Source organism: Myotis lucifugus, unplaced genomic scaffold (assembly GCF_000147115.1).
Source record: "Myotis lucifugus unplaced genomic scaffold, Myoluc2.0 scaffold_222, whole genome shotgun sequence".
Classification (NCBI taxonomy): domain Eukaryota; kingdom Metazoa; phylum Chordata; class Mammalia; order Chiroptera; family Vespertilionidae; genus Myotis; species Myotis lucifugus.
In genome coordinates this window covers 491,822-518,766 of record NW_005871270.1, presented here as the reverse complement: position 1 = coordinate 518,766, position 26,945 = coordinate 491,822, and the positions used below count along the sequence as shown (strand labels likewise).

General features: G+C 43.8%; 2 protein-coding genes across 2 annotated transcripts in view; one reads left to right on the top strand and one right to left on the bottom strand.

Moving 5' to 3' along the window:
- Positions 1-10,068, top strand: part of RAD54L (RAD54 like) — a 22,505-nt gene extending 12,437 nt beyond the window's left edge. The window contains exons 11-19 of the mRNA XM_023761934.1: positions 2,759-2,885; positions 3,907-3,981; positions 4,096-4,226; positions 4,781-4,891; positions 5,056-5,179; positions 5,418-5,496; positions 5,814-5,993; positions 9,410-9,573; positions 9,667-10,068. Of these exons, the coding sequence (XP_023617702.1) occupies positions 2,759-2,885; positions 3,907-3,981; positions 4,096-4,226; positions 4,781-4,891; positions 5,056-5,179; positions 5,418-5,496; positions 5,814-5,993; positions 9,410-9,573; positions 9,667-9,877 (1,202 nt within the window). The 3' untranslated portion in view covers positions 9,878-10,068. The remainder of the gene's footprint in view (positions 1-2,758; positions 2,886-3,906; positions 3,982-4,095; positions 4,227-4,780; positions 4,892-5,055; positions 5,180-5,417; positions 5,497-5,813; positions 5,994-9,409; positions 9,574-9,666) is intronic.
- Positions 9,992-26,945, bottom strand: part of LRRC41 (leucine rich repeat containing 41) — a 19,701-nt gene continuing 2,747 nt past the window's right edge. The window contains exons 2-10 of the mRNA XM_023761933.1: positions 25,563-25,649; positions 24,850-24,920; positions 16,456-17,596; positions 12,667-12,927; positions 11,977-12,141; positions 11,787-11,885; positions 11,097-11,219; positions 10,804-10,879; positions 9,992-10,694 (exon numbers count right to left, since the gene is read on the bottom strand). Coding sequence (XP_023617701.1) covers positions 10,475-10,694; positions 10,804-10,879; positions 11,097-11,219; positions 11,787-11,885; positions 11,977-12,141; positions 12,667-12,927; positions 16,456-17,596; positions 24,850-24,920; positions 25,563-25,649 — 2,243 coding nt within the window. The 3' untranslated portion in view covers positions 9,992-10,474. The remainder of the gene's footprint in view (positions 10,695-10,803; positions 10,880-11,096; positions 11,220-11,786; positions 11,886-11,976; positions 12,142-12,666; positions 12,928-16,455; positions 17,597-24,849; positions 24,921-25,562; positions 25,650-26,945) is intronic.

The window sequence follows — 26,945 nt, the reverse complement described above, 5'->3', positions numbered from 1 at the left end:
GGATTATTTGTTCTAGTTCTATAAAAACACCATTGGAATTTTGATAGGGATTTTGTTGAAACTATAGATTGCTTTGGGTATCCATGTGTATGGTATATGCTTCCATTAAATTTATTCCTAGGTATTTTATGTTTTTGGTGCAATTGTAAATGGGATTTTTTTTTTTTTAGTTTTTCTTTCTGTTAGTTCATTATTGATGTATAAAAATGCAACCAATTTCTGAATATTTTGTATCCTGCTATTTTACTGAATGCATTTATCAGTTCTAGTAGTTTTTTTGGTGGGATCTTTAGGGTTCTCTCTATGGTATCATGTTATCTGCAAATAATGACAGTTTTACTTCTTCCTTTCCAATTTGGATGCCTTTTATTTCTTTTTGTCTGGTTGCTGTGGCTAGGATTTCCCCACTCTGGCTATTTTTCTCTGGCAGAGGTGGCAGGCTCTTTGCAGAGCATGGGGTCACTATGAACTGTGGATGGAAATAATATCTCCAGGTATTTTTGTTACCTCACGAGAGCTTTGACCTCAGAGCAGACAGTCTTGGGCAGCTTCTTTCTTTTTTTAAAAACCATTTTTTAGTGTACAATTAAGTGTCATTACGTATATTCACATTGTTGTGCAACCTTCACTACCATCTATCTCCAGAACTTTTTTTATCTTGCAAAACTGAAACTCTACCCATTAAACAAAAGCTCCCTATTTTTCACTCTCCCCTGCCCCAGTAACCACCATTTGGGAAGTTCTTGCACTTAGATATCGTGGAACGGTTTTTTAGTGTCACCCCAACTTGACAGTGCTTAGGAAAATCACTTAAGGTGAGAACCAGCTGAGCAGCAAGATTTTCACAAAGAACATATTTGAGTGACCACCACCAGATCAGCTACTATCACTATCTCAGCAGCCCTCCCATCTCAGAGGCACTCTCCCACCCCTTTCTAATCACTACTTTTTTCTCCCCAGAAATATTCTTGAACTTTATATATATAAATGGAATCATACAGTATATATTCCTTTGCATCTGGTTTCTTCTGTTCATTATATTTATGAGAAATCATCCATGTTGTTGCCTGTAGTTGTAGTTTTTCATTTTTGTATACTATTCCCTTTAGTGAATATACCATTGATAGACAATTTTTATTTCCAGTTTTTTTATTCTTTTAATAATGATGCTATGGACATTCTTGCACATGTTTTTACCTCAGCATAATACGCATTTCTCTGTCCTAAGTGTGGAATTGCTGGGTCATATGTTATGCATGTGTTCAGCTCTATAATCACTTTAAGTGATTGTACCAGCAGAGTATGAGAATTCCAGTGTCTACTCTATATCATGGGCCAGCAATTTTTTTTCTTAAAGGGCTAGATAGTGTTTTAGGCTCACAGGCAAACTCTGTCACAGTTACTCAGTTCTGCCACTGTAGAGTGAAAGCAGCCATAATGGGCATGGCTGTAGTCTAATAAAACTTCATTTACAGAAACAGGTGGCTGGCCCATGGCTGTAGTTTGTTAACCATGGCTCTGTATCACCAATATTTATCTTTAAAATTTTCAAAAATGTTAGTCGCCCTGGTAGGTGTTTATCAGTGGTTAGAGCTTTGGCCTGTGCACTGAAGGGTCGAGGGTTCAATTTCCAGTCAAGGGCACATACCTGGGTTGTGGGTTCCATCCCCGCCCCCAGTCGGGTGCATGCGGGATGCGACCAGTCGATGTGTCTCTCTCACGTTGATGTTTTTCTGTCTCTGTTTCTCTCTCTCCCTCCTCCCTCCCCTCTCCCTTCCTAAAGAGCCATTGAAAAATATCCTCAAGTGAGGATTAACAAATAAAATAAATAAATAAATAATTTTAGTCATTTTGTTGGTGTTTAGTAATATCTCATTCCATCTGCCTAATGTTGAATAAAGTTAGATATCTTTTAATATAGTCATTGGCTATTTGGAGAGGTTGATTTTTTTTTTTTTTTTTAATCTCTGGCCAAAAGAAAATCATATACCCATTAAGCAGTTACTTTCTATTTCCCCTTTACCCCTGACCCCGACAACTACCAATCTGCTTTCTGTCTGTAAGGATTTACCTATTCTGGATATTTCACATCAGTGGAATCCTATAATATCTGAACTTTTGTCTTTGGCTTATTTTACTTAGTGTAATGTTTTCAAGGTTTGTCCACACTGTGGCATGAACTTCATTGTACTGATACATGCACCTTTTTCTCTTACAAACAGTATATAGGTGGGTGCTCTAAAAAAAATCCAATCTGATAATTGGATTTTCTTTTTTAAAAATATGTGTGTTTTTATTGATTTTTTTAGAGAGAGGAAGGAAGAAATAGAAACATCGATGAGAGAGAAACATCAATGGGCTGCCTCTTGCATACTCCATACTGGGGGTGGAGCCCGCAACCCAGGCATGTGCCCTGACCCAGAATCTAACCAGTTACCTCTGGGTGCATGGGTCAACATCAACCACTGAGCCACACTGGCCAGGCTGGAATGTCTTTTTATTGGATTATTTTGTCCATTTATAGTTAATGTGATTAGTTACATGTTTGTATTTTAATCTACTATCTCACTATTTGGCCTTTTAAGTCTTCTATGTTTTGGTAGCTCTCCGATTCATTCAAACAAATTGCCTGTAATTTGTTTAGCTTTGTTGGTCTTGGCAGGAAGGTTGGTCTGTAACAAAGAAGTCTGCCATTACTAGCAGTGGGAAATAATTCTTTTTCTACATTCTTTAATTTCCCCTTCTCTTCTGCGTCTAGGAACTGCCCATGAGTTCAAGAAGCATTTTGAGTTGCCAATTTTGAAGGGTAGAGATGCAGCTGCCAGTGAGGCAGATAGGCAGCTAGGAGAGGAGCGACTGCGGGAGCTCACCAGCATTGTGAATAGGTAATGGCAGGGTGGGACTAGAAGGCAGCTCTTCATTTGGGTTCCCCCAACTGAGGTCATCAGAGTTGCCCCCTAAGCCATCCAAGGCCAATCTTTTGGACCTTGACCTATGAGGGCCGGGATTCTAGGAAGGGAGTGGGATCTGTGTTCTCACTATAACTACTGAATAAAATAGAGGGTCTTGCAGGACAAGTCCCTGCTTTCTTCCTGGCCTCAGTCCTGTGGTCTGGTTTTGGTCTGCTTAGCAACCTGCTGAGGAAGCTCTTTTCTGACGCTGTTGGATTTCCTGAGCAAAATATCCCTCAGAACACTGTTAGTATTTCAGAAGCTTCTTTCCATTTGATCTCAAACCTAAAGAACCACACTCACCTTCCCAGGCCTCATAGGTAGGGGTAGATCCGATGGATGGGTGTGGCTTCCAGACTGAGATGGCTTTTTCTATGGGCCCACAGAGCACAGGAGGGCAGGTACAGTCTGGACTCCTGTTATAGGTGTATGCACTTGATGATTTACATCCTGAAGAGTCCTGTTCTTCCCAGTTGCCACCTCTCCCTCCCAGTTTTAGATGGCAGGAAGGAGACAGTGTATCGGGACCTGCTGCTTAGGTGCCTGACCCCTGTTCTTCCTGGTCTGCTAGGAGGTGTGGGCTTAATTTCATCGAGCCTTGGGTCATTTGACAAGAGCAACTGGGCAAATGCAGAAACTTCCCTAAGGACTTAGTGGTTTGCAGCTTGCTTTCCCTATCAGAGCACTAGACACAATGGGAGATCTTGGCCTCTTCTTGAAGACCAGCTAACCTTTTGAAGGGAAAGAGAAAGAGTTGTCAGTTTAAGCTAGACTGTAAGGGTCTCTGTTCCCATGACTGCGACCCCGGTATAGATATCTTTGCCCTAGGACTGATGGGTCTCTGACATTTAATAGTACAAAAGAGTCATTTTTGGTCCTTTAGGTGGTAATTTTTATTCCAGTAGTTTTTTTAGTGGTTTTACCAGCACCTACCTTTTTATCTTGTTCTCTCTAGGTGTCTGATACGGAGGACATCTGATATCCTGTCTAAGTATCTGCCTGTGAAGATTGAGCAGGTGGTTTGTTGTAGGTACTGAACTCAACTTAGGGGTGTGGAGAGAGTAAAAGCCCAGTTTTCAAGTTGTCCTCAGAGGGGCCAAGTATGGTTCAGCCTTTCTCACTGACCCAGCTGCCTTTTTTTCAGGTTGACACCGCTTCAGACTGAATTATACCAGAGGTTTCTGAGACAGGCCAAGCCAGCAGAGGAGTTGCGTGAGGGCAAGATGAGTGTATCTTCCCTGTCTTCCATCACCTCACTAAAGAAGCTTTGTAATCGTGAGTTGGGTCCATGCTCCTCAGAGATCTTCTGTGAGAGTGAGCAAGGAGGGCAGGCGATCCAGCCACCTTCACTCATACTTGTCCTCAGGGTCCTCATAGAGGCCATATGTGATTCCGGCCCTCCCCAAGGCATGAGCCCTACATTGTTTACTTTGTAGACCAGACCCTTTGCTTTGAAAACTTCAGCTTATCCTCTGCCCAGCCTATGCTTGATGCTTGGGGTATATAGGACTGTGTGTGTGTGTGTTCATGCACACACGTGCACACAAAATGTCAGACAGGAATAAAAATAACAAATGTACTGTCTCTGGTATAGCTTCCTTTTTGTTGGGAGAACACACTGGTGAGCCAGGTTATCCATTCATTCTCCCAGGTGGCACTGACTACACACTGGAATTTGGGGCCAAGCAAATCTCGTGCTGAAGAAGGTCATTTGGAGAGGCTTCTTTCTAGAGGAGGTTCTTTCTAATGAGAACTGAAGTGGAAATTTCCGAAAGCAATGTAGCTGGCTTTTTTTTAATTTTTAATTTTAATTTTTACTTTTTTACCAGATCCAGCTCTCATCTATGACAAGTGTGTGGAAGAAGAGGATGGCTTTGAAGGTGCCTTGGACGTATTCCCCCCTGGTTATAGCTCCAAGGTTCTAGAGCCCCAGCTGTCAGGTGAGCCCTTTCCTACCGTTTGTTGTTGTTTTGGCTTCTCTAGGATGAAGGGTGGAGGATTGTCTCTTTATTCTAAACCTATCTTGTCTCAAGGCAGGATATGAAGAGTAAGAATTCTGGGCCATTGGGCTGACACACTGGGGACTAATAGTTCATCTCCCCAGGTAAAATGCTGGTCCTTGACTACATCCTGGCGGTGACCCGAAGCCGCAGCAGTGATAAAGTAGTGCTGGTGTCCAATTACACCCAGACCCTGGACCTCTTTGAGAAGCTGTGCCGGGCCCGAAGGTAGGGAAGAGCCTAACTAGGCTGCCAAAGTGCCTCCCCAAGCAGAATAGCCCCTGGTCTTTTAGGTGTTCCCACAGGACAGAATCCTGGCTCCTAGCCCTTGCCCCTCCCTTTGTGAGTGTGGGGCCTCAGGCTGTGCATGAAACAGCCTCAAGTATGGTTAGTGTAGTCCCTTCGTAATTCTGGCTCCAAGAAACTCTGCTTCTTCTTGGGTTTTGATCTTTGGATTTCCCTTTAGGTATTTGTATGTCCGCTTGGATGGCACCATGTCCATTAAGAAGCGAGCCAAGGTTGTAGAACGCTTCAACAGTCCATCGGTAAATGCACAACCCTTGCCCCCACACCACCAATGTAGTAACATCAGGATCAGGGTTGATAGAGAAGCTATAAAGGGGCTGCGCTCTAGTGTCTTCCTGGATTTTTTTTCTGGTGGGTGTGGTAGGGTTAGGCTGGTTAGTGATGGCTGGGCTGGGAACTGACTCTGTGGGCTAGGAAGTTGGATGGTATGCAAACTGGTGATCCTCACAATTGGTCTGAGCCTAAGAATATAGATGTGTGAGAGAACAGTTGACTGGGCTGAGGAGGATTCTAGTTCAGGCTGCGAAAGGTTCTTTTCTGCTTCCTCTCTTTCCAGAGTCCTGACTTTGTCTTCATGCTGAGCAGCAAAGCGGGGGGCTGTGGCCTCAATCTCATTGGGGCTAACCGTCTGGTCATGTTTGACCCTGACTGGAACCCGGCTAATGATGAACAAGCTATGGCTCGGGTCTGGCGTGACGGTCAAAAGAAGACCTGCTATATCTATCGCCTGCTGTCTGTAAGGATGGAATAAGACCTTTAGGACCATCTTGGGTTATTTTTTAGTGCCACTCTTTGGGCCCTCTGCTTCTAGCAGTGGCCTTAGCTATGGGCTTAGCCAGGAGCCTTTTATTCTTCTGTTCTCTCCACCCCATTCCTTCAAACCCTTCTTTACAATGCTCTCTGGATACCTGTGTTCAGTAGTTAACAAACTCCCCTGTGGCCCCATTCTTTTCACAGGACACCTACTTTCCTTCATACTTGATTTCTACTCTCCGATGTGGCCTTGTAGTCTTCTTATACTCCATGTCCCATGGTATTAAAAAGAGGTATTGGCATTCTCCAAGTTCTCAGTGATCACTCAGACCATCCATCCTATAGTTCTTTTGAAGCTCAAGTTGTCTAGTTTGATTTCTCTTTTCCTTACAACCGTCATCTACCTCCTGCTATTTTCATAATTCGTTAATGATTTTTAGATACCAGCTCAATCTTTATTTCTTTCCCAATCCAGCTATCATCCTGGTGGACTTCAAGGACCATGCAGTTATCCAGCATTCTGGCCTTCATGTTTCCTTGACCTCCCCCAATTTTAATTACTCTAAAGGCTACACTGTGGAACTTAAACAATACTGAAACTTTACATAGTACCCAAAACTTTAGTTAACAGCTATCACTTCCTGTCCTTCCAGCTTTCTTATAACTCCTACATCTGCTTCAACCTAACGTCCCTAGTACCCTGACCCCAGTCCTCAAATCTAGCTTTACTTCCTTTTCTGTTCGGCCTGATCCTTATTGTGTATCCTTTTAGGAACTCCTTCCCCAATACCTACTTCACTTGGTACAGCTGTTCTCAGCTTTACACCAGATAAATTTGCACTTACAGATGGGCACTGCCACTAATCACATTCACCATTTTGGCTGGGCCATATCTCATTTTCTTTCAACAACCACTTTAAGCCTTCACTACTGCCCTCAAGTTTCCTTCTTAACCCTGTCTCTCATTCTTCTGCAGAGACCTTGTCCTACTTCACAGAAAAAAAATGTAGGCTATGAGGCTTGATTTCTTCCCCTTGCCTTTTGCACTCTTCCATAAATCTCTTTTTAAAAATATATATATATTTCTTTATTGATTTCAGAGAGGAAGGGAGAGGGGAGAGAGAGAAACATCAATGATGAGAGAGAATCATTGATCGGCTGCCTCCTGCACACCCCCTACTGGGGATCGAGCCCGAAACCCAGGCATGTGCCCTTGGCCAGAATCGAACCTGGGACCCTTCAGTCCACAGGCCGACACTCCATCCACTGAGCCAAGCCAGCCAGAGCTAGCCCGGATCTCATACCTGAGTTCTAGCCCCATGTATCCATCACCTACTGTACATTTCCACCTGAATATTTTTTGTTTGTTTATTTGTTTGTTTTTGTTAATCCTCACCTAAGAATATTTTTCCATTATTTTTTAGGGAGAGTGAAAGAGAGAGGGAAAGACAGAGAGAAACACTAATGTGAGAGAAACACATCGATTGGTTGCCTCCTGCATGAGCCCTGACCAGGGCCTGGGCTGGGGAGGAGCCTGCAACCAAGGTATGTGCCCTTGACTGGAATCATACCTGGGACCCTTTGGTCCTCAGGCCATGCTCTATCCACTGAGCCAAATGGGCTAGGGCTCCACCTGAATATCTTATAAGTACTTCATATACATTATGATGAAACATGCTCCCCTTCTGAATTTTGTCATTTAATGGTTCCATTGGCCACTCAACCCAAATCTGGGCATTATCCTACTAGACTATTCTGTCTCCTAACAATCAGATTCCAATTACCATTGATTTTAAACTCTTGAATTTTTTTTAATTTAACTTTCCTCTCCATCCCATGCTAAAGTCACAGTAATCTCTTACTTGGATATTGCAAGCAGCTTCCTAATTCTTTACCTTTGGTCTTATGCTAACCCATTCTTTACATACTTTTTTCAGAATGAGCTTTCAAAAAATTCTGATTTTGCTTTTTAGGACAAGGTCAAGCTCTTCAGCCTGGCATCCAAGCTTCTCCAATACAGACTCTGCTGACTTTCTCAGTCCCAGCTTTTACTCTACTTCCACTGTCATCTGGATAGGCTGAACGCCTCAGTCCTCCAGTAGGCCAGGCTTATTCCTTTGTTCCTATGCAAGGAATGCCTTCCCTTCTCTCTGCCCTTCTAAATGATCTAGTCTGTCTCTCTCTCTCTCTCTCTCTCTCTCTCTCTCTCTCTCTCTCTCTCTCTCTCTTTTAAGATTCAGCTTGAGGATCATCTTTACTTTCAAGCTTTTCAACACTATTCCATTTTGCCCATCCCTCTTGTGGGCTACTAGGTATTCTGTACAGAAATCTATTGTACCAAGTAGCTTATATGTCTGTCCCACTAGTCTGAGTTCAAGAATAAGGATATTTGATTCTTCTTTGTATCCTAGTGTTAGCACAGGGTCTGGCATATAATACCCAAATGATAGTTATTGGGTGAGACTTGGGCTTGGTGTGGAAGTCTGGTGAAGCTGCTACAGACAAACCTCAGCTAACCCTAAAGGAATTTAGCCAGGCCCTGAAACCCTCCATTGGTACAGAAAACATCCTGGATGGGCAGACCTGCACAAGTCATATTCCCAAGAGATAGGCTAGGCCAGTGGTCGGCAAACCGTGGCTCGCGAGCCACATGCGGCTCTTTGGCCTCTTGAGTGTGGCTCTTCCACAAAATACCACGTGCGGGCGCACACGTACCGTGTGATTGAAACTTCGTGGCCCATGCGCAGAAGTCGGTTTTTGGCCTGGGCGAGTCTGTTTTTTTTTTAAATATTTTATTGATTTTTTTACAGAGAGGAAGGAAGAGGGATAGAGAGTTAGAAACATCGATGAGAGAGAAACATCGATCAGCTGCCTCCTGCACACTCCCCACTGGGGATGTGCCCGCAACGAAGGTACATGCCCTTGACCGGAATCGAACCTGGGACCCTTGAGTCCGCAGGCCAACACTCTGTCCGCTGAGCCAAACCGGTCAGGGCTGGGCGAGTCTATTTTGAAGAAGTGGCGTTAGAAGAAGTGGGGTACGTTCGCTGAGGTTGACCCCTCAGATTGAGGACGTTTTTAGCAAAGGCCAGCTTAGGAATACCCTAATTAAGTTAATAACAATGTACCTACCTATATAGTTTAAGTTTAAAAAATTTGGCTCTCAAAAGAAATTTCAATCGTTGTACTGTTGATATTTGCCTCTGTTGACTAATGAGTTTGCTGACCACTGGGCTACACAATGGGATTAGCTAAGCAGAGGTATTGCTGCAGGGTTCTTACTTTTCATTTATCTTTCTTTCTCTTGGATGGCTGTAGTTTCATTCCCTGTTTTTTCCTTCTCCCTATATATGGAGATGACTCAGCCCTGCTTCCCTGCTTCCCCCAATCTTCCCCCAGGCAGGAACCATCGAGGAGAAGATCTTTCAGCGTCAGAGCCACAAGAAGGCACTGAGTAGTTGTGTGGTGGATGAAGAGCAGGATGTGGAACGACACTTCTCTCTGGGCGAGCTGAAGGAGCTGTTTACCCTGGATGAGGCTAGCCTCAGTGACACACATGATAGGTGGGTGGAGTGGCCTTGTAGACATTATCTGAATTTTCCTTATAGCTTGGAGATGGGGTGTACAGTGACCACAGCTTTGTCCTCTGCCCCCAGGTTGCGCTGCCGCCGCTGTGTCAACAACCACCAAATCAGGCCACCCCCTGATGGTTCTGACTGCACCTCAGACCTGGCTCAATGGAACCATAGCACTGATAAGCGGGGGCTCAGGGATGAGGTACTCCAGGCTGCCTGGGATGCTGCCTCCACTGCTATCACCTTCGTCTTCCACCAGCGTTCCCATGAAGAGCAGCGGGGCCTCCGCTGATAACTAGTCTGGGTGCAGCTGTTAAGAGGGAGGAGACAGGGAGAGGGGCTCCTTGCCCCATAGGGCCCTGCTAGATTTTGTTCTCTGGGAGAAAAATCATCAAGAAGGGCTGCATGATGTTTGCCCAAAATTTATTTTATAAGAAAAACTTTTTTGGTTAAAAAAAAGAAAGGAATAAAGGTATGAAAGGGACTGAGGCCTGGGAGCAGCATGGTGAGCCCAGCATAGAAGAGGCCTGGTAGTGGGCACTCCTATATTTCTCTAAAGCTTGGGTACCTGCTTGAGGTGGGAAAGCAGGAACCCTGGAGCAGGGGGAGGGGGGCTGTCCTCAGTGACTGATGACCACTGTAACCTCCTGGCTCAGGGTTCTCAGGTTGCTGAGTAAGAGGCCCAAAGCCTCTAAACCCAGTTCTGGGAATGCCTTTGCTGGGCCCCACCAAGGCCTCCAGAACCTCAGTGCAAGGGAAGAAGGAAAATAGAGGGGGGAAAGGTGGCAGAAAGAGAAAGACAGAATTGGTTGGGAGTTCTGGGCAGCCCATGCCTCAGCCCTTGCAAGCTGATGATACTGAGCACGGACCTGTGAGGCATGGGGCCCCATCACATGGTGCTGACATAATCTGCGAAAGCCTGGGATGAGTCCCACGAGTCGCTAACCACATGGCAGGTAGCCCGGAGCCGCCGGATAGCTTCTCTGGCTGTGACTGCATCCTGGTCCAGCCAGTTCTGGAAGAGGCGCAGGTGACCAAAGGCTCCACGGCCCCAGCGCTCCAGCCGCTTGGCGAACTCCAGAAGCCCATCTGGCTTGATGCAGTTGGAACTGGTAGGGATGAGATGGGTTAGACACCCAGAAAGCAACTAATCTCTGGTCTGTGCTCCTGCAGCTCTATCCTGTGTTTCCTCCCCTCCTCCCAACCCCCAATGTATACCTGATGTCCAGCTGACACAGAGAGGAGGACGAATCCTCTGAGAAAACATCTGCCAGGGCCAGCAGGCCAGCATTCCCTAGGGAGAAGGGGAGAAATGCTGGTAAACACTCAGGATAGGGAATAAGGGTATCCCAGCCTATTTCTGGCTGGGGAGGAGCCCAGCCTTCTGAAGTCTCAGCACACAACTATATTCTAACCCCCCCATGCTCCCACCGAGTTTCTAGGTCAAAAGACTGGCTTCTCCCCCCCCCCCCCACCCCCTTCCCTCTCCATTCCCAGGGCCTTGCCCCCACCCAGGCGATTCCCTGGCAGCCGGAGGCCCTTCAATGTGGAGTTGCCCTTCATAGCAGCAACCATCTCAGGCAGAAATTGGGCCGGGCGCTTCTCAAACAGACGGCAGAAGGAGAAGGTAATCTCTGTCAAGAGAAATTAGAATGAATTCTGATGGCTGCATTAGGATTGGTGCTGCCCCTCCTGCCCCAGTTGGCCTTAGCAAAGGGTGTGAACATTTTATAGAGGCCCAGAAAGAGAAAGGAATTTATCCAAGACCCCCAATAAGGCTAGAACTAAATCAAACCACAGATTAAGCCTAGATATTCACTTAGGAAGGTTCTCTGCATGGGCAAAAGTCTCCATTTACTTTCACTTATCCATTGACTGCCCTCTTTATAGGGCTGGGGAACAGGAGTCAAGTCTATGAGGAGAGCCTGTTAGCACATTAATCTCTCCACTACCATCATTTCTGTCAGCCACTGAAAGGTAAAAACTTTTGGGTGAGGCACTTTTTAGAGTAATTTTAGGAGTAATTTTCCATGTGTAGTATAGGAGGAGTTGAGTTTGGGATCTTTTAGAAAGAAGGCCAAGCAGGCTCTATAATATTATAGTTGACATAAGGCCAATATAGAAACTGGCTCACTCAGTGAGACAGTGGCAGAGCCACAATAAGCATTGAGGAATGCACAGATTCTGGATAAAAAACTTACCTTGAAGAGTCAGATTCTGTAGCAAAAAGAGCACCTCGCTCTGACAGTCAGCCAGATTCATGTCGTGGAAGCTCAGTCTCTTCAGGGCTAGGTTATACTCTGGATGGGGGCACAGGCCATGGGCCTTATTAGCTTTTCCAACAAATAATGCAAGGTTCCGTCTGCCCTCCTTTATCACTCTGGTTCTTACCTTTGAGTGTCTGCAACACAAGCCCAAAATCCTGGGGCGAGGCAAAGGTGGTGCTATCCAGGGACAGCTGCTGCAGAGAACCTGAGGCCTTCAGTACAGAGCAGAGCAGTGGGGCTGACTGGGCTCCCCGTGGAAACCCCATCTCCAGCTGTTCCAGGCAGTTTTCTGGATATGGTAAGGAAAGATTTCAGCTGGCCATCTACTTCACCCGCATAGCAGGTCCTATTCTGACCTTAAGGGATTCACTAAAGTCATATGTGTACTTGTCCATGAGTGCCTATACTATATGTTAGGCACTGTCTTAGGTTCTGGGAATAGAGCAGTACATATGAAATCTAGTCGTTATCTTCATGGAGCTTTTAGTCCAGGAAGACTAGACTAATTGGACAAGCAAATATAACAAAGTATGCAGAGTGGTGGGATAGGAGACATACAGGAGTTCAGGGAATATACATACAGCAGGAGGACCTAATTTAGTTTAACAATTGTTCTTGGTTCAGACCCCTTTTCTGGAGGCTGATCTGCCATGGTCACTCATTAGGTTTGTAGTCTGGGCCCTTAAGAATAGCAGGATAAAGGGAATATTCCAGATAAGCCAGGTGGCAGGGCTGAATTTGAGATCTTCCCACCTTCCCCACACAAATGCACCTGCACATTTGTGTAGAGACAGACACACACACAGTGCTTCACCTGGTAGCTCTTCATCCCCAATTATGTGGCTAGGGGGCCCTGCATTCCCTGGCACAGCAGGGTTGTCCCTTTGGCTGGGGTGATCAACACGAATAGAGAGGACCCGCAGCAGGGGCAGGGCTCGCACAATGGCACGTGTCAGCTCCAGGATGGGCAGTGGTGAGAACAGGTCACTGAGATGCAGGGCACGGAGGCGGCATCCAGCCTGGCCTGACAGGGCCCGCAGGCTGTCCAGCAGGCGAAAGATGTTAGAGCCCAGGCCTATGGCAGGAAAGAGTCATGTGGGAGTGTCAGCAAGGTTAGCATTCAGAGACAACTCCAAATATTCCTATTGATAACTATAAAATCGTGAACTTTGGGTCAGATTATTTAAAATCACTTGTCTCAACTATGCTATCTTGCTTTTTTCCTCAGGTAACCAGCAAACTGATGTCTACTGTACTGGGTTATGCCTTCAAGCATCAGTCAGGCAGTCATAAAACAAGACAGGATATGGTGGGGCAGCATGTAGCTGCCAGCTGTATGATAGACCTAGACAGCAGCAGAGGTCTCTGGACTTTTTCTGCAAGTCATGGGAAACATCTGAGAACCAAGGACAATGATCCAACAGGGACCACTTTAAAAATTTATTTGGTGGGAATGGGGCAAGAAACACATCCCACAGAAAGGAGTAGGATCCAAAAGGTTAAAAAAGTTGCTTAATGCCACAAAGCAGATAATTCCGTGGAATCTGCTTGCTTATTTCATTCAACTAAACCAGAACTTGGTAAATAAGGTAGGGTTTTATTTTGTTTTTAAATCTTCACTTGAGGATATTTTGCCATTGATTTTTTTTTTTTTTTAAGAGAGAGAAAGACAAATATCAATGTGAGAGGTAACATCGATTGGTTGCCTCCTGCACGCGCCCTGACCAGGGCCTGGACTGGGGAGGAGCCTGCAACTGAGGTACATGCCCTAGACCTGAATCGAACCTGGGACCCTTCAGTCTGCAAGCTGATGCTCTATCCACTGAGCCAAACCGGCTAGAGCAATAAGGTAGGGGTTTTTTGCTAAGACAGTAGTGAGCAACAGATCTTGTTCCTGCCTCTATAGCCTGATAACAAAAAACATGACGGGAACTGGGTAAGTAGAGTACTGTGGAAGTACAAAGGATGCGTACGTAAGACCCAGTTCAGCTTACATCAATAAAGATTTCCAGCTGAGTCCTAAAAAACAAAGGAGCTTGGTCGGTGTGGCTCAGTGGTTGAGCATCAACCCATGAATCAAAAGGTCACTGGTTTGATTTCCAATCGGCAAATGCCTGGGTTCTGAGCTTGACCCCCAGTAGGGAGCATGGAGGAGACAGCCCATTGATGTTTCTCTCTATATATCCCTCTCAAAATTTTTTTAAAAAACATTCTTTTCAATAAAGAACATAAAGGAGATAGGCTAAATGGAGGGAGAAGAGTTATAGTGGCACAGAGAACCTGGTATATATATAAGGCCTGAAGAAAAGTGGCAGGTTCTAAGAACTGAAAAATCAAAGTGGCTGGTGTATGGGGGTAAAATGTTCAAGATAGAGGTAAGCAGCGGTGAAAACAAGATGACCCTGTAAGCAAAATTACGATATATGGTGACAGGAAACCACTGAAGGGTTTTAAAATTAAAAAATGATTTAAGTTTTTGAGAAAAAAATGCTTGGACTTCAGCATAGACAGTGGATTGCATGGTGAGTATGGACTCAGGAGGAACTGCTGAAGTGATGAATCCAGGTGAGAAGCAATAATACTCTGAATTAAGGATGTGGAGAGGAATAAATGGATTTGAGAAATAGACTGTAAAGATAGGACCTGGTAACCAAATATATTTGGAGTAAGAAATAATGCAGGTTTCTTTTTCAGCAACTGAGTCAACTGTGATATCCATTAAGAGAAGGGGCATCATAGAGGGAAGAAGATACATTCAGGTTGGGGAGCTTGTGGTTTATGAAATGATATCTAGTAATCAGTTGGATGAATATGTCTGGAGCTTAAAAGAAAGATCTGAACTAATGTTAGAACAGGGGCGGTCTTCAGCATAGTTGGCCTCTGAAACCAAGGGAATGGACAGAATTGTCCAGGAAGTGTGTAAAGTGGGAGAGCTCTGACCATTAGGAAAGAGAAACATCCAGAGAAAAGGGTTTTGAGGAAGTGGGAATGAGAATATTTCATGAGGAACACTGCTTAATGGCAAATGCTGCCAAGAACTAATGTGAGGACTGAAAGGTATATATTTAATTTAGCAACAAAGGAAGACCTTGCTGGCAGATCTTTGATGTATCGTGGGTATGCAAGCAAGACTGGATGGGCTGTGAGAGGAAACAGGTGACTCTTGAGGTTGTGAAGGGCAAGAGAAAATAGGTCTAGTTAATATGGGATAGAGAGGTGGTGGTGGTAGATTTTGGTAAATACCCAACTGAATGTTTAAATGGTGGGGGAGGGACAGTGGAGAGAAGGGAGACAACATTAAGTAGTGGTTTAAAAGCATGGACTCTGGAGCCAGGTTGGTTGTGTGGGTTTCAATCCTGGCTCTACAATGTACTACCTAGGTATCCTGGGCAAGTCACTTAACCTCACAGGGTTGTTGTAAGGATTAAATTAACATAATGGGAATACTTAAAGTATGCTTGGCACATACTAAGCAGTATATGAAAGCTCTTAATACTAAGAAACAGGCTTTCCTAAGGTGAGAGGGTATGGGTCCAGAGCACAGACAAGAGTTAGCTTTAGCCCTGGCTGGTTTGGCTCAGTGGAGAGAGCGTCAGTCTGCAGACTGAAGGGTCCCAGGTTCGATTCTGGCCAAGGGCACCAAAAAAAAGAGCATTAGACAGGATGGTTATCTCTTCCACTGTGGTGGAGGAGTTTGTAGGCTGGCTAATAAATGGAAGGGGTTTATGTGTGGTGGTGTCTGTTTTATCTGAAGTAGGAGGTAAGGTCACCTACTAGTAAGAAAGGAAGGGGGGTAAAGGTTTGGAAGTGGCAGAATGGGAGCTGATGTTGCAAACACAGGATTTATCTAAGGTTGGTAACTACAGTAGCACCAATATACATAGTTGTATGATTTTCTCTAGCAATGCTCGACAAACTAGGCAAATTGCTATATTTAGCCAGAATTAACTTTGCCTAGCTGGGCACAACCAGGTAGGAAAGAATTGCTTTGCAGGTTGCTGGTCTGATAAAATGCCCCACACCTCTGCCCTGGCTGGTGTGTCTAGGTGGTTAGACTGCCTGCCTGCACACGGGAAGGTTGCAGGTTCAATTTGTGGTCAAGGAAATGTACCTGATTTGTGGGTTACCTTCCCCTCCCACCAACCCCCCCCCCCAACTGGGTTGCAGGCAGGATGTAACCGGTTGATGTGTATCTCACATCAATATTTATCTCCCCCTCCACTCTCTGAAAAAATATCTTGGAGTGAGGATTTAAAAAAGAAAAAAGTCCCACGCTTCCTTGTCTGTACAGCTGCTTTTATATGCCTAGTGGGATCCAGCTTCAGTCCAGCTGGGCTTGCATACATTAGTCCCACTGGCCCTTGACCTACCATATCTAAAATGTACTCATTTTTCAGGTTCTCATTGCCCCTCAGGAACCCTTCCAACTACTAAGCTTGCCTGCAGACCCCATGTTCTTCCCTAACACCAACAGCCTGCCACGCTATATGCCTTCTGCCTCCCTGTGAGGCAGGCAGGGCCACATAGCCCAGGTATTCCTCCATAGGATTGGGCATACATGTGCTGCTGGAAGACCCAAACCCTGGCCCTCTGGGGCACTCACCATTATAGGATAGTGTGAGGCTTTCCAGAGACACCCAGGAGCTCAGCAGGTGGCACAGTGTCAGAGCTGCCTCTGTTGAGAGTGGGACTGTGAAGAGCTCCAAGGTGGAAATGCTGCGGAATCGTTGGGAGGCCTCCAGCGCTGGAAGCCCCAGGCAGCTGGGATCTGACCCATCCAAAGCTCCACAAGCCACTTCCCCAATCTCCATCTCTTCCCCATCTTCTTTCTCACCAGCCACAATGAAAACAAAGTCATACAGGTCTTCAGACTCTGCACCAGACCCCTGACGAGTGCGAGCACCCTTTTTCCCTGTGGCTCGCTTAAAACGCTTTAAGGGCTTAGGCTGTGGGGTTGAGCTAGCTGGAGCCCTTTTGGATGTGGATGTGGAAGAAGAAGGAGAGGCAGAGGAGGTGGCTGGAGCAGAGGGTGGCTGCTTGGTGCCAGGAGCCTCATTGGAGGTGGCTGGAGGGTGCAGCTCCCTCTTACGGTCTATCCCACCTGCTCTCAGGCTCTCCTGTGTGCTCCGGCGTGTAACCCGAGTGGTGGGTGGGGCTCGGGCCATCTGCTTGGCTTCGCTCTTCCGACGGGAAGCCATCAGGGCTGCAGCGCATCGCTCAGCAGCATCCCTGCGAGGCCTGCGTGAGCCCAGCAGGAGGGAGCTTTCATCTCGGGATGGGGCCCGGCCTCGGGAGGCCTCTCCACAGAGGCGACAGGGAGGGCCACCAGGGCCTGGCTGCCAGAAGCCAGCACTCATGGTGAGGATCAGGATGAAAAGGGCTGACTCAGGCACAGGCCAGGAGTATAGTGACACCTGGTTGACAGCCCCATGGTGAATAAGCTGATGCAACAGCTGTCGAAGTGATTGCTGAGCAGCCACATCAGAGAATAGCAGGTGGCGAAACTTGAGGGTGTGCAGGGAACTGGCCAGGGTCTCCAGAACCCTGCGGTTTGGCTCAGCCACCAGCTCAGTTGCACCCTGCAGCATGTTGCAGATGGTGAGCTGCCGGACATGGCGGGAGCTATGCAGAAGAGGTGAGAAGCGCTGGTCACAAAGACGCCTGTCAGAAGACACATCAATGGTTCCACGTAGAACATGGGAAAAAAAGGCCTCCATAAACTTGGCTCGCCAACAGGTCACACTCTGAAAGCAGAGAACATGCCAGACAGCTGTGATACTAAGTGCTACCCATGGAACCATCATCGTACTAGCTTCCTCCTAGCTATTTATTGTGCCAGGCAACATTCTAAGTAATTTATGCAAATTCATTTAATCCTCACATCTCTGGGGCATGTATTACTACTATAAGCCTCATTTTACAGGTTAAAAAGAAAAAGGCACAAAGGTTATTGCCTGTGATTACACAGGGAAGTGGCAGAATCAAGATTTGAGTCCAGGTCCTGGCAGGATAGCTCAGTTGGTGAGAGCATCATCCTGATACACCAAGGTTATGGGTTCAATCCCCGGTCAGGGCACATACAAACATTAACCAATGAGTGCACAAATTAGTGGAACAACAAATTGATGTTTCTCTCTCAAACACCCAGTAAGAAAGTTTTTTACAAAACACAAAGATTTGAGCCCAGGAAATTTGGTTCCAGAAACCACTTTGCTAAAGTGCTTCACAAGTGAAAGTCACTCAATCCTGTAAATTCTCCCATGTTTGTTTCTAGAATTTGATCCCAACTTACCATTCTTAAAACTACCCACCTTTGTTCAGTAACCTATCACCTCACACCTAACTTTATTAGCTTCCTGGCTGCTCTCTGTTCCCCTTCCCCCATTCCAAACTTTCACAAGTCCACTGGACTTATCTTTGTAAAATACCTGATTACATTATTCTGCTTTATTTTTCTTTTTTGTACATTATCTGTTATAAAATCCCCAATGTCTTCCCACTATCCAGGGTTAATTTGAAGATCCTCACTTTGTCAGGAAAAGCCCTCCACAATATAACCTCTGCCTACCTCAGAAGTTTATTTCCCACACATCTTACTCCATGAATGCTTTGCTCTGGCCAAACTTGATTACCTCACTGACCCAATCTGCTTTCTATGTCCTTTCCTACATTTGCCCAAAATGCTTCCCATTGCCAAACCAAATAGGTTTCCTAAAAGGATCTACTAACCTTTCACACACTGTGTTTGTCTCTCTGTATGCCCCCTTCACCATCCTGCCTCTTTTGTTGGGACTACTCAGGTCTTAGGCATGCCTTATGGTATTGAGTCTCTGCCTATGTACATCTTATCCCAGACATATTAGGAATTCCTGGAGAGCAGGAACCAAATCTTAAATTTGTTTTCTCCAAAGCAATAGTTGTTTGCTTTGATGGGTATGACACTTCATCAGGCTATTCTGATACATTTAGAAGAACTTAAGTACAAGTGACTTTGAACCTTAGTTGCACGTCAGCATTTACTGTGGGACTTTTTTGCCCAAAATTCATACACTGGGTACCCAGACTTGAAGATTCTATGTTACATCTGATAATAAGGTCTGTGCATCTGTTTGTTTTTAAGCCTCCCCTAATGATTTTGATCTTAGAGGTTAGGAATTACTGCTATCTACCCCAAAAGGACACAGACTTCCCTAAGTTGCCATTCTCTCCTAAGGTGCATAGAAAGTTGGCTGACCTTGATACAGGTGCCAGCTCTGCTACTATACTCTGGACCTTTCTGAACTTCTCTTCATCTGTAAAACCTGCTTCACAGGTTTGTTGTGAAGATCAAATGAGGCAATGAAAGTTAAAGTACTTTGTAAACTGTAAAATACAAAATGTAACTTCTGCTGCTGATAATTAGCCAAGATGGGGCAATTGGAAATGGACTTGATGGAGGCAGAGCCTGCTAAGCAGGGTACTTACTCAGCCTGAAGCAAAGGTAATGGGGGCCTGAGTGTTTCCCATGATTAAAAGACACATTGGTACTTACCCGACCTCTATGCATTCCCTCATACCAGAGTGACCCCCAATCTATATCTGAGGTTCTTGGCAGGAACTGGGTCCCTATTATTCTGAGGCAAAGTGTCATTCCCTTTACCCTCACTATTCCCCAAGCTTGCCTGCTGGAATATTAATTAGGAATGACTTCTCATGTTTGAGGTAACTGCATGGCAACAGAGGACCTCTCTCACCAGTAGCAGTTGGGGGCGTTGGGGGAACAGAAAAAAATACCTGGCAACCAAATCTCTACTTAGCAAAAGGGTTATTCCTGAATATAAATCCTACCTCACTCTAGCACTTTTCCTACACATTCACTGGCCACACTCACACCCTTGAAAAACATTGGTAACACTAGCAAGGCTTCAACTTCAAAAATGAGAAGGCTGGATGGTTATTATAGATCTGGGCCTAAAATATGGACAAAGATGTGGACCAAGATATTGTGGCTGTTTCCGACCATGAGGCATGTGAAATATGTAGTTTAGATAACTATATACTGGGCTTTTTCAGACATTTTATTGGTTGATGAAGAGAGTATTGGTTCCATCAGAAATGAAACACTTCAAACTCTCTATCATGTGAGAGCAGCATGATAGTGATTAGGAGCATGTGCTCCTGAGCCAGACTGCCTCAACTTGAATGCTGGGATGTTCTGTTCACAAACTAACCTTAGGCTAGTCACTGCACCTCCTTCTGCCTCAGTTTCATCATTTGCAAAGTGAAGATATACTTACATCATAAAGTTGTGAGGATTAAATGAGTAATAAAGTTAGTTATGACAACTATCTCGGTGGCTTTTATTCTCATGAATTAATGCATGAGCAGACAGCAGTTTTCACTGCATTTTATTCCATCACTACTTTTTAAAATCTATGCTAAAACTTCAAAGCTGAAAAATACCTGAGATCTAGTCCAAGCCACTCATTTTATGGACCTGTATAACTCAATGAAAACTGACTTAAATACTTTCATTTTAGCCCTAACCGGTGTGGCTCAGTGGATAGAGCGTCGGCCTGCGGACTGAAGGGTCCAGGGTTCGATTCCGGGCAAGGGCATGTACCTGGGTTACGGGCACATCCCCAGTAGGGGGCGTGCAGGAGGCAGCTGATCGATGTTTCTCTCTCATCGATGTTTCTAACTCTCTATTCCTCTCCCTTCCTCTCTGTAAAAAATCAATAAAATATATTTAAAAAAATACTTTCATTTTAGCCCTAGCCAGTTTGGCTTAGTGGATAGAGCATCATCCTGAGGACTGAAGGGTCCCAGGTTAGATTCTGGTCAAGGGCACATGCCCAGATTGTGGGCTCAATCCCCAGTGGAGGGCATGCAGGCGGAAGCCAATTAATGATTCCCTCTCATCATTGATGTTACTATTTCTCTCCCCCTTCCTCTCTGAAATCAATTTAAAAAATTATATATATATATATATATATACACAAACACACACACACATATATTTTCATTTTAGTGACAGCAGGGGAAATAAGGCATCACCAAAGAGGTGAAATGATATTTGCCCCCAACATAATCCTTGGCCTATGCACAATGGGCTGGCAGCTCAGACATTGGGGGGAAGGGGAGAAGAGAAGGGGGAGGGAAGAAGAAGTGTGTGTACAAGCTAGGAAGGGCAAAATGTTTTCTTGTACTAAACTATTGTCCACTGTTGCCTTTCTGATGATAGAAATATTTTTTTGTGGAATTATAAAGCAAAAAATCATGTGCAGCCTGGCTGGGGTATCTCAGTGGTTGAGGATAGACCTATGAACCAGGAAGTTGAGGTTTGATTTCCCATAGGGGCACATGCCCAGGTTGCGGGCTCAGTAGGGGACATGCAGTGTACAGCCAATCATGATTTTTTCCTCATCATTGATGTGTCTCTCCCTCTCCCTTCCTCTCTGTATTCAATAAAAATAAAAAGTCATGTGTAAACCAACTCTATGGAGTGTACATATATGTATGTGAATAACCTTAGATACCTGTTTTTATAACATTGAGACAATTCAGAAGTTTCAAAGGCTTTTTTAAAACATTATAGCACCATTTCATTAAACATTTTTACCACCATGTATTTAAATATTTTTAGAATATGACTTTATTAATATTTTGAAAATATGGATGTACTATCCTATATAATAAAACCCTAATATGCAAATCAACTGAATGGAGGAACAACTGGTCACTATGATGTGCACTGACCACCAGGGGGCAGACGCTCAACGCAGGAGCTGCCCCCTGGTGGTCAGTGTGCTCCCACAAGGGAGCCTGGCTGGTGACCACAGCAGCGGTGGTGGGAGCCTCTGCCACCTTCACGGCAGTGCTAAGGACCCCTCAGGGGATGTCCGATTGCTGGCTTAGGCCAACTCCCCGCCGGCAGTTGGACATCCCCCAAGGGGTCCTGGACTGAGAGAGGACGCAGGCCGGGCTGAGGGACAGCCCCCCCCTTGCCACCTCCCCAGTGCACAAATGCCATGCACCGGACCTCTAGTATTTAATAATTCTTGTATTATTGAGTATTTAAATTGTTTCTAGCTTTTTTATATTAAACTTTGCTGTAATGAACATCTGGAAATAAATTTTCATGAGTATCTCAATTTTTATATACTATAAATTCTAAGCAGAATTTCCAAAGAATTGGAATATTTTAAAGACTCTTGACAATTATCACCAGATTGCCCACCAAGAAAGTTGTAACATTTCTGCTCCCACCAATAGCATATTAAAATGCAAGTTTTACCCATCCCTAGAATTACCTTTTAAAACAAAACCAAATCAAAACAAGATTTTACAATATAAGAAGTACAATTTTACTTTCTCATTTTTTATTATTGAGATTGAACATTTTTCACTTTATTGGAGATTTTTATATATTTTGTGACTTATCCAAATCTTTACTCATTTTATTCCACTGGGGCTTTTGTCTTATTCTCTGTATCCCTTTGATTTGCAAATGTTGTTGCAACCATTCTTTCCCAGTTTAGGTATCTTTTAAATTGTATTCATAGTTTTGGCATTTTATATGGTCAAATATGTCCATATTTTCTTATTTGATCCTGTCCACTTAATAATTAGCACTCTGTAGCACCATTAACCTTTATTATTTTTTAGTTGTTTTGTGTTTTTATTTTTTACAATTTAATCTTTAATCCATATAGAAATTATTTTAGTGTATTGTAAATTGAGACTCTATTTTTTCCAAATGGTTAATCAATTACTAGAGAATCATTTATTGAATAATCCTTCATTTCCATACTGCTTTGTCTCCAGAATATCTATAGTACTCTACAGATCTCTAAATACACACACACTAGTACTACAGTTAGAAATACTATTGCTTTATAAGCTGTCAGGAGCTATGTCTAATTTGCTCACCACTGTATTGCTAGAACCTAGTACAGTGCCTGGAACTGAGCAGGCATTCAATAAGTGTTTTCAAATCATGAATGAAGTGACAGTTACTGTCATGCAAAAGTGGGAAGCAGAAGACACCCTCTGGAATAAACGAATATGCTCCAAGTCAGGACCCCTGTCTAGGTGATTGTTAGATCACCAAGCCTGGGGTTTCCTAAATTTCTGAAATGCTTTGAGACACAAAACCCCCCACAATTTAACAAATAGACATTCTTTTTCAGGAAGCTCAAGCTAATGTTGGGGGAAAAAAGCTTTCCCCAAGAGAAAGATATCACAATCTCCATCACTGGCTAGTCAACCACACTGCTTGAGAAACATGGAACAAAGTGAATCTCATGTTTCTTGAAAGGTTGCATGAAGCCGTTACTGTTTTCTAATATTTTTGCATACAATTCTCTTCCTAATAAGGGCTAATTCCTGTACATAGTGCCTGAGGATTTTGTTAGGCCTTAGTGTCATCACACTGAACTCCAGGGGTTGTGTCCAAATCTGAAAGTGAAAAAGCTGAAGGATATGGAGCTGAATATTACTGAACCTAGTGCATCCCAGAAATGCAATCTCCAGTTCCGGATAAGAGCTTGTTTCCTTGTCACTTGGCCTCATTCACCATATAAATCCCAGTTCAAACACTCTTTCCTAGAAAAGATTTTTTTGTTCTCTTTCCCCTCTGCCTCCTTGCTACTCTCTATCACACCACTTACCCTACCACACATGATGTATTTCCCCACTAAACTGATAATTCCTCAATATTAGGAATTGTGTATGTATTTCCAATATCCAGCCTATGATCTGGTATGTGGTAAGTTTTAGTAAATGTTTATTGAACTCAATCTGTCCTGTCACCTAATTATAGAGTAAAAAATAAAGTTCTGCTTAAATGAGATCTCTAATGAGTTATAGCTGAACCAATGAATAACAGAATCTCAGGGTTAAAAGGAGCCCTAAAACTCATCTTGTTCAAACTTTTACCATGTTGAATTTCCTCTACAATATCCTTGTGTCAAGTAGTTATCTAGGATCTATTTGAACACTTAGAGATGGAAAGCTTCTTACCACTGGAATTCGCATGTTTCATCACCAATAAGCTCAGAGTTTAAAACTTCTACACTCAGTTTAGCAAACATTTATCCTCCTTTAGCTTCCACACAGAACAAGTAAATTAATCCCTCTTTCATGAGACAACCATTCAAATATTTCAAAAGAGTTCATGTTCCCCAAGTCTTCTCTTTTTTCAGGAAAAACATCTCCAGTCTTCCATATGTGACTCACATGATGTGGCTTTGACTTCTTTCTCCATACTCCAGGAGTAGCCTGACTACTGCAGAGCCAGGCAGGTCTACTATCCCCCTTGTCCTTCGGCCTTTATTATAGTTACATTAGTTCACATAGCTCAGGGTACAGTCTCTATATGAGTGGCTTTAGCACACTGTTGACTAAAACCCCTTAATTTTTTATATAAGCCAGACCCCTCCATCCCCTACCCTGAGATCACCCAATTGGAATTTTTTTAGACTCAAAGAGTTGGCCCTAGCTGGTTTGGTTCAGTGGATAGAGCATCGGTGTGCAGACTGAAGGGTCCCAGGTTCGATTCTGGTCAAGGGTACATGCCCAGGGTTGTGGCTTGATCCCCAGTAGGGGGTGTGCAGGAGGCAGCCAATCAATGATTCTCATCATTGATGTTTCTATCTCTCCCTTCCTCTCTGAAATCAATAAAAATAAAATAAAAAGAGTTGGCTTATCATGTTAAATTTTATCTTGTTAAGTTTGACCATTGCTTCAGGCCTATTAAGACCTCTGTGAATCGGGGTTCTGCCATCATTGTGATCACTACCTTTCTCTGTTTTGTGTCACCTGTAAACACAGTGAGCAAGCAAGTCAGTGACAAAGGCCAAATGGTGAGGGATCTTATGATAAGCCATCAGAGCTCTCCTCCCACATTCAATCCATTCCTCCCTGCACTTTACCCATACACAACTTATGTTTGTGTACTGCTCCTGCTTTCACTGTGCAAAGTCAGGCCAGAGTTCTACCTGATGTCTTAACTTACTTCCAGACCGGAAGGCCTTGTCTTCATCAGTTCATCCCATAGTCGGCGCCAGATGGCCTGAGTGGAGAGGCCTGTAGGGAGAAACATCACATTTACTTGGCTGCTCCTTGGCCACCATGAGTGAAGTATATCAGCCTTTTAATGTCCTTCTCTGGATTCACAAGAGCAACTGGCTCTAAAGACAAACTGCCTTGGTTTAAATATCAGCAAACCACACTCTAGCTATGTGACCTTGGGCAAGTTACTTAATTTTCTGTTCCTTAGTTTCCTTATCTGTAAAATGTAGTTAATAATAACTGTTTCACAGAACTGTTGAAAAGTTTTAATAAGTTTCTTCAGGTAGAGTGCCTAGTACAGTGCTTGGCACATCAGGGTTAATTAGATAAATGTTAGTTCTTAACAGATGTGTCCAATGCGGGGCTTGGGAGGCAACTTGGTAAAACAGAAAAACAAAGATTCAGAAGATTTGGGTTCTAGTCTGGCTTTGCTATTAATTGTGGTTTGACTGTGGTCTCACTTTTATTAGTATACCAGGAATCACACACTTGTTTTGTTTTATAGGGCACTGAGGAATCAGATAAGAAAGTAGGTGTGAGGGTACTTTTTGAAAATCCTGAAGTTTTACACAGGTATCAGGTGTAATATTTACCTGAAGAACATTATGGTGTCTTGCTTACAATCATTCACTGAGAAAAAGAGAGAAAGACACTCACCTTTCTTGAGGGCAGTTTCCTCAATCCTCTCCAAGTAATATATATTGAGCAGAGGTAAGATGCTTTGAAGTATTGGGCCTGGGAGGGCTACAAAAACCAAAACACAAAATTTACTTTTTTCTGCCAAGGTTCTAAGCATTATTTATCCTATTGGGGGGAAAAAAAGAAGAAAAAGAAGAAGAGCAAACTTTTCTTTTGACAAATGGAACCTGTAGACATGAACCTAAAGATAATTCAAACTCTGGTCCACTTATCTTTAGCCACTTAGTTGGCAGCTAGAATTCCATGGCCTTACACATTTACAAGGGTGAGACAATCCCACAAAGCAAGCTAGTATGCTCATTTAGGAGCTGGTCAGTTTGCTTCTGTCCAAGCATAATGAATGATCCTACATTTAAAAAGTCCTGTTGAATATGTGTGATTAAATAAGTCCTTCATAATCTGGGTCCTACAAACTTCTCCAGCTCCCTGCTTTGTCTCCTACACTTCAGCCACACTAAACTACTTTTTTCATTTATATAAGGTGTTACCCTGCTTTCTGCCTCTGTACATGAGATTCACTTTCTTAAGCTGTTCTCCCCATCAGGAATATCCTTGTCACTTTCTGAATAACAACTACTCATCTTTTAAGTATCACATACACTTTATTAAGCCTTTACTGAATTCCCTTCCCATTCTTCCAGGTTGGCTACTTCCATTCTTTGGGCACCCTCTATGTCCAAAACTAGTACTTTCCTAAGAAGAATAGAAATAGTTAGGCTCTATACTCAAAATTCACTATATCTTTTATTTATTTATTTTTCATGTATTTTCAACCTCTCTAGAGAGACTAAATTCATATTTTCCTTTTTCCTCTTTTTTTTTATTTCTCTCTACTTAGCATTGAAATCAATGTTACATCTTTTATTATTATTTTGGTTTATTTTGTTCATTTGAATCTCCTTTTCTACTTTTTCTTTATGTTTGGTTCTATGCATAGTGAAGCTTGAGGCTATTGGTACAGATATTCACTAACATAAAACTTCATTTATTTGGTTTATAAGCCATAATCTTATTTTACTTCTTCCTGAGTCTGAGGAGAAATCTTAGAAAAGTCTATTGAGATTCAGGTTATAAACACACTACTTAATTACTGCACAAGGTTAACCACAGAGTCTGCTGTCACAATAGAAATACTCAGAAGAGGGCCTGAAAGAAGCCTTCATACTTCCACCCCATGAACTCTCTTGCCCTGACCCGGAATCAAACTGTGATCTGGTTCATAGATTGATGCTTAACCACTGAGCCACACCGGCCAGGCTAGATCTATCCTTTGAGAACAATTCAAATATTACCTCTTCAGAAGAAGCTAATGTCAGTAACCTCTGCAATTGGAAGTAGTCT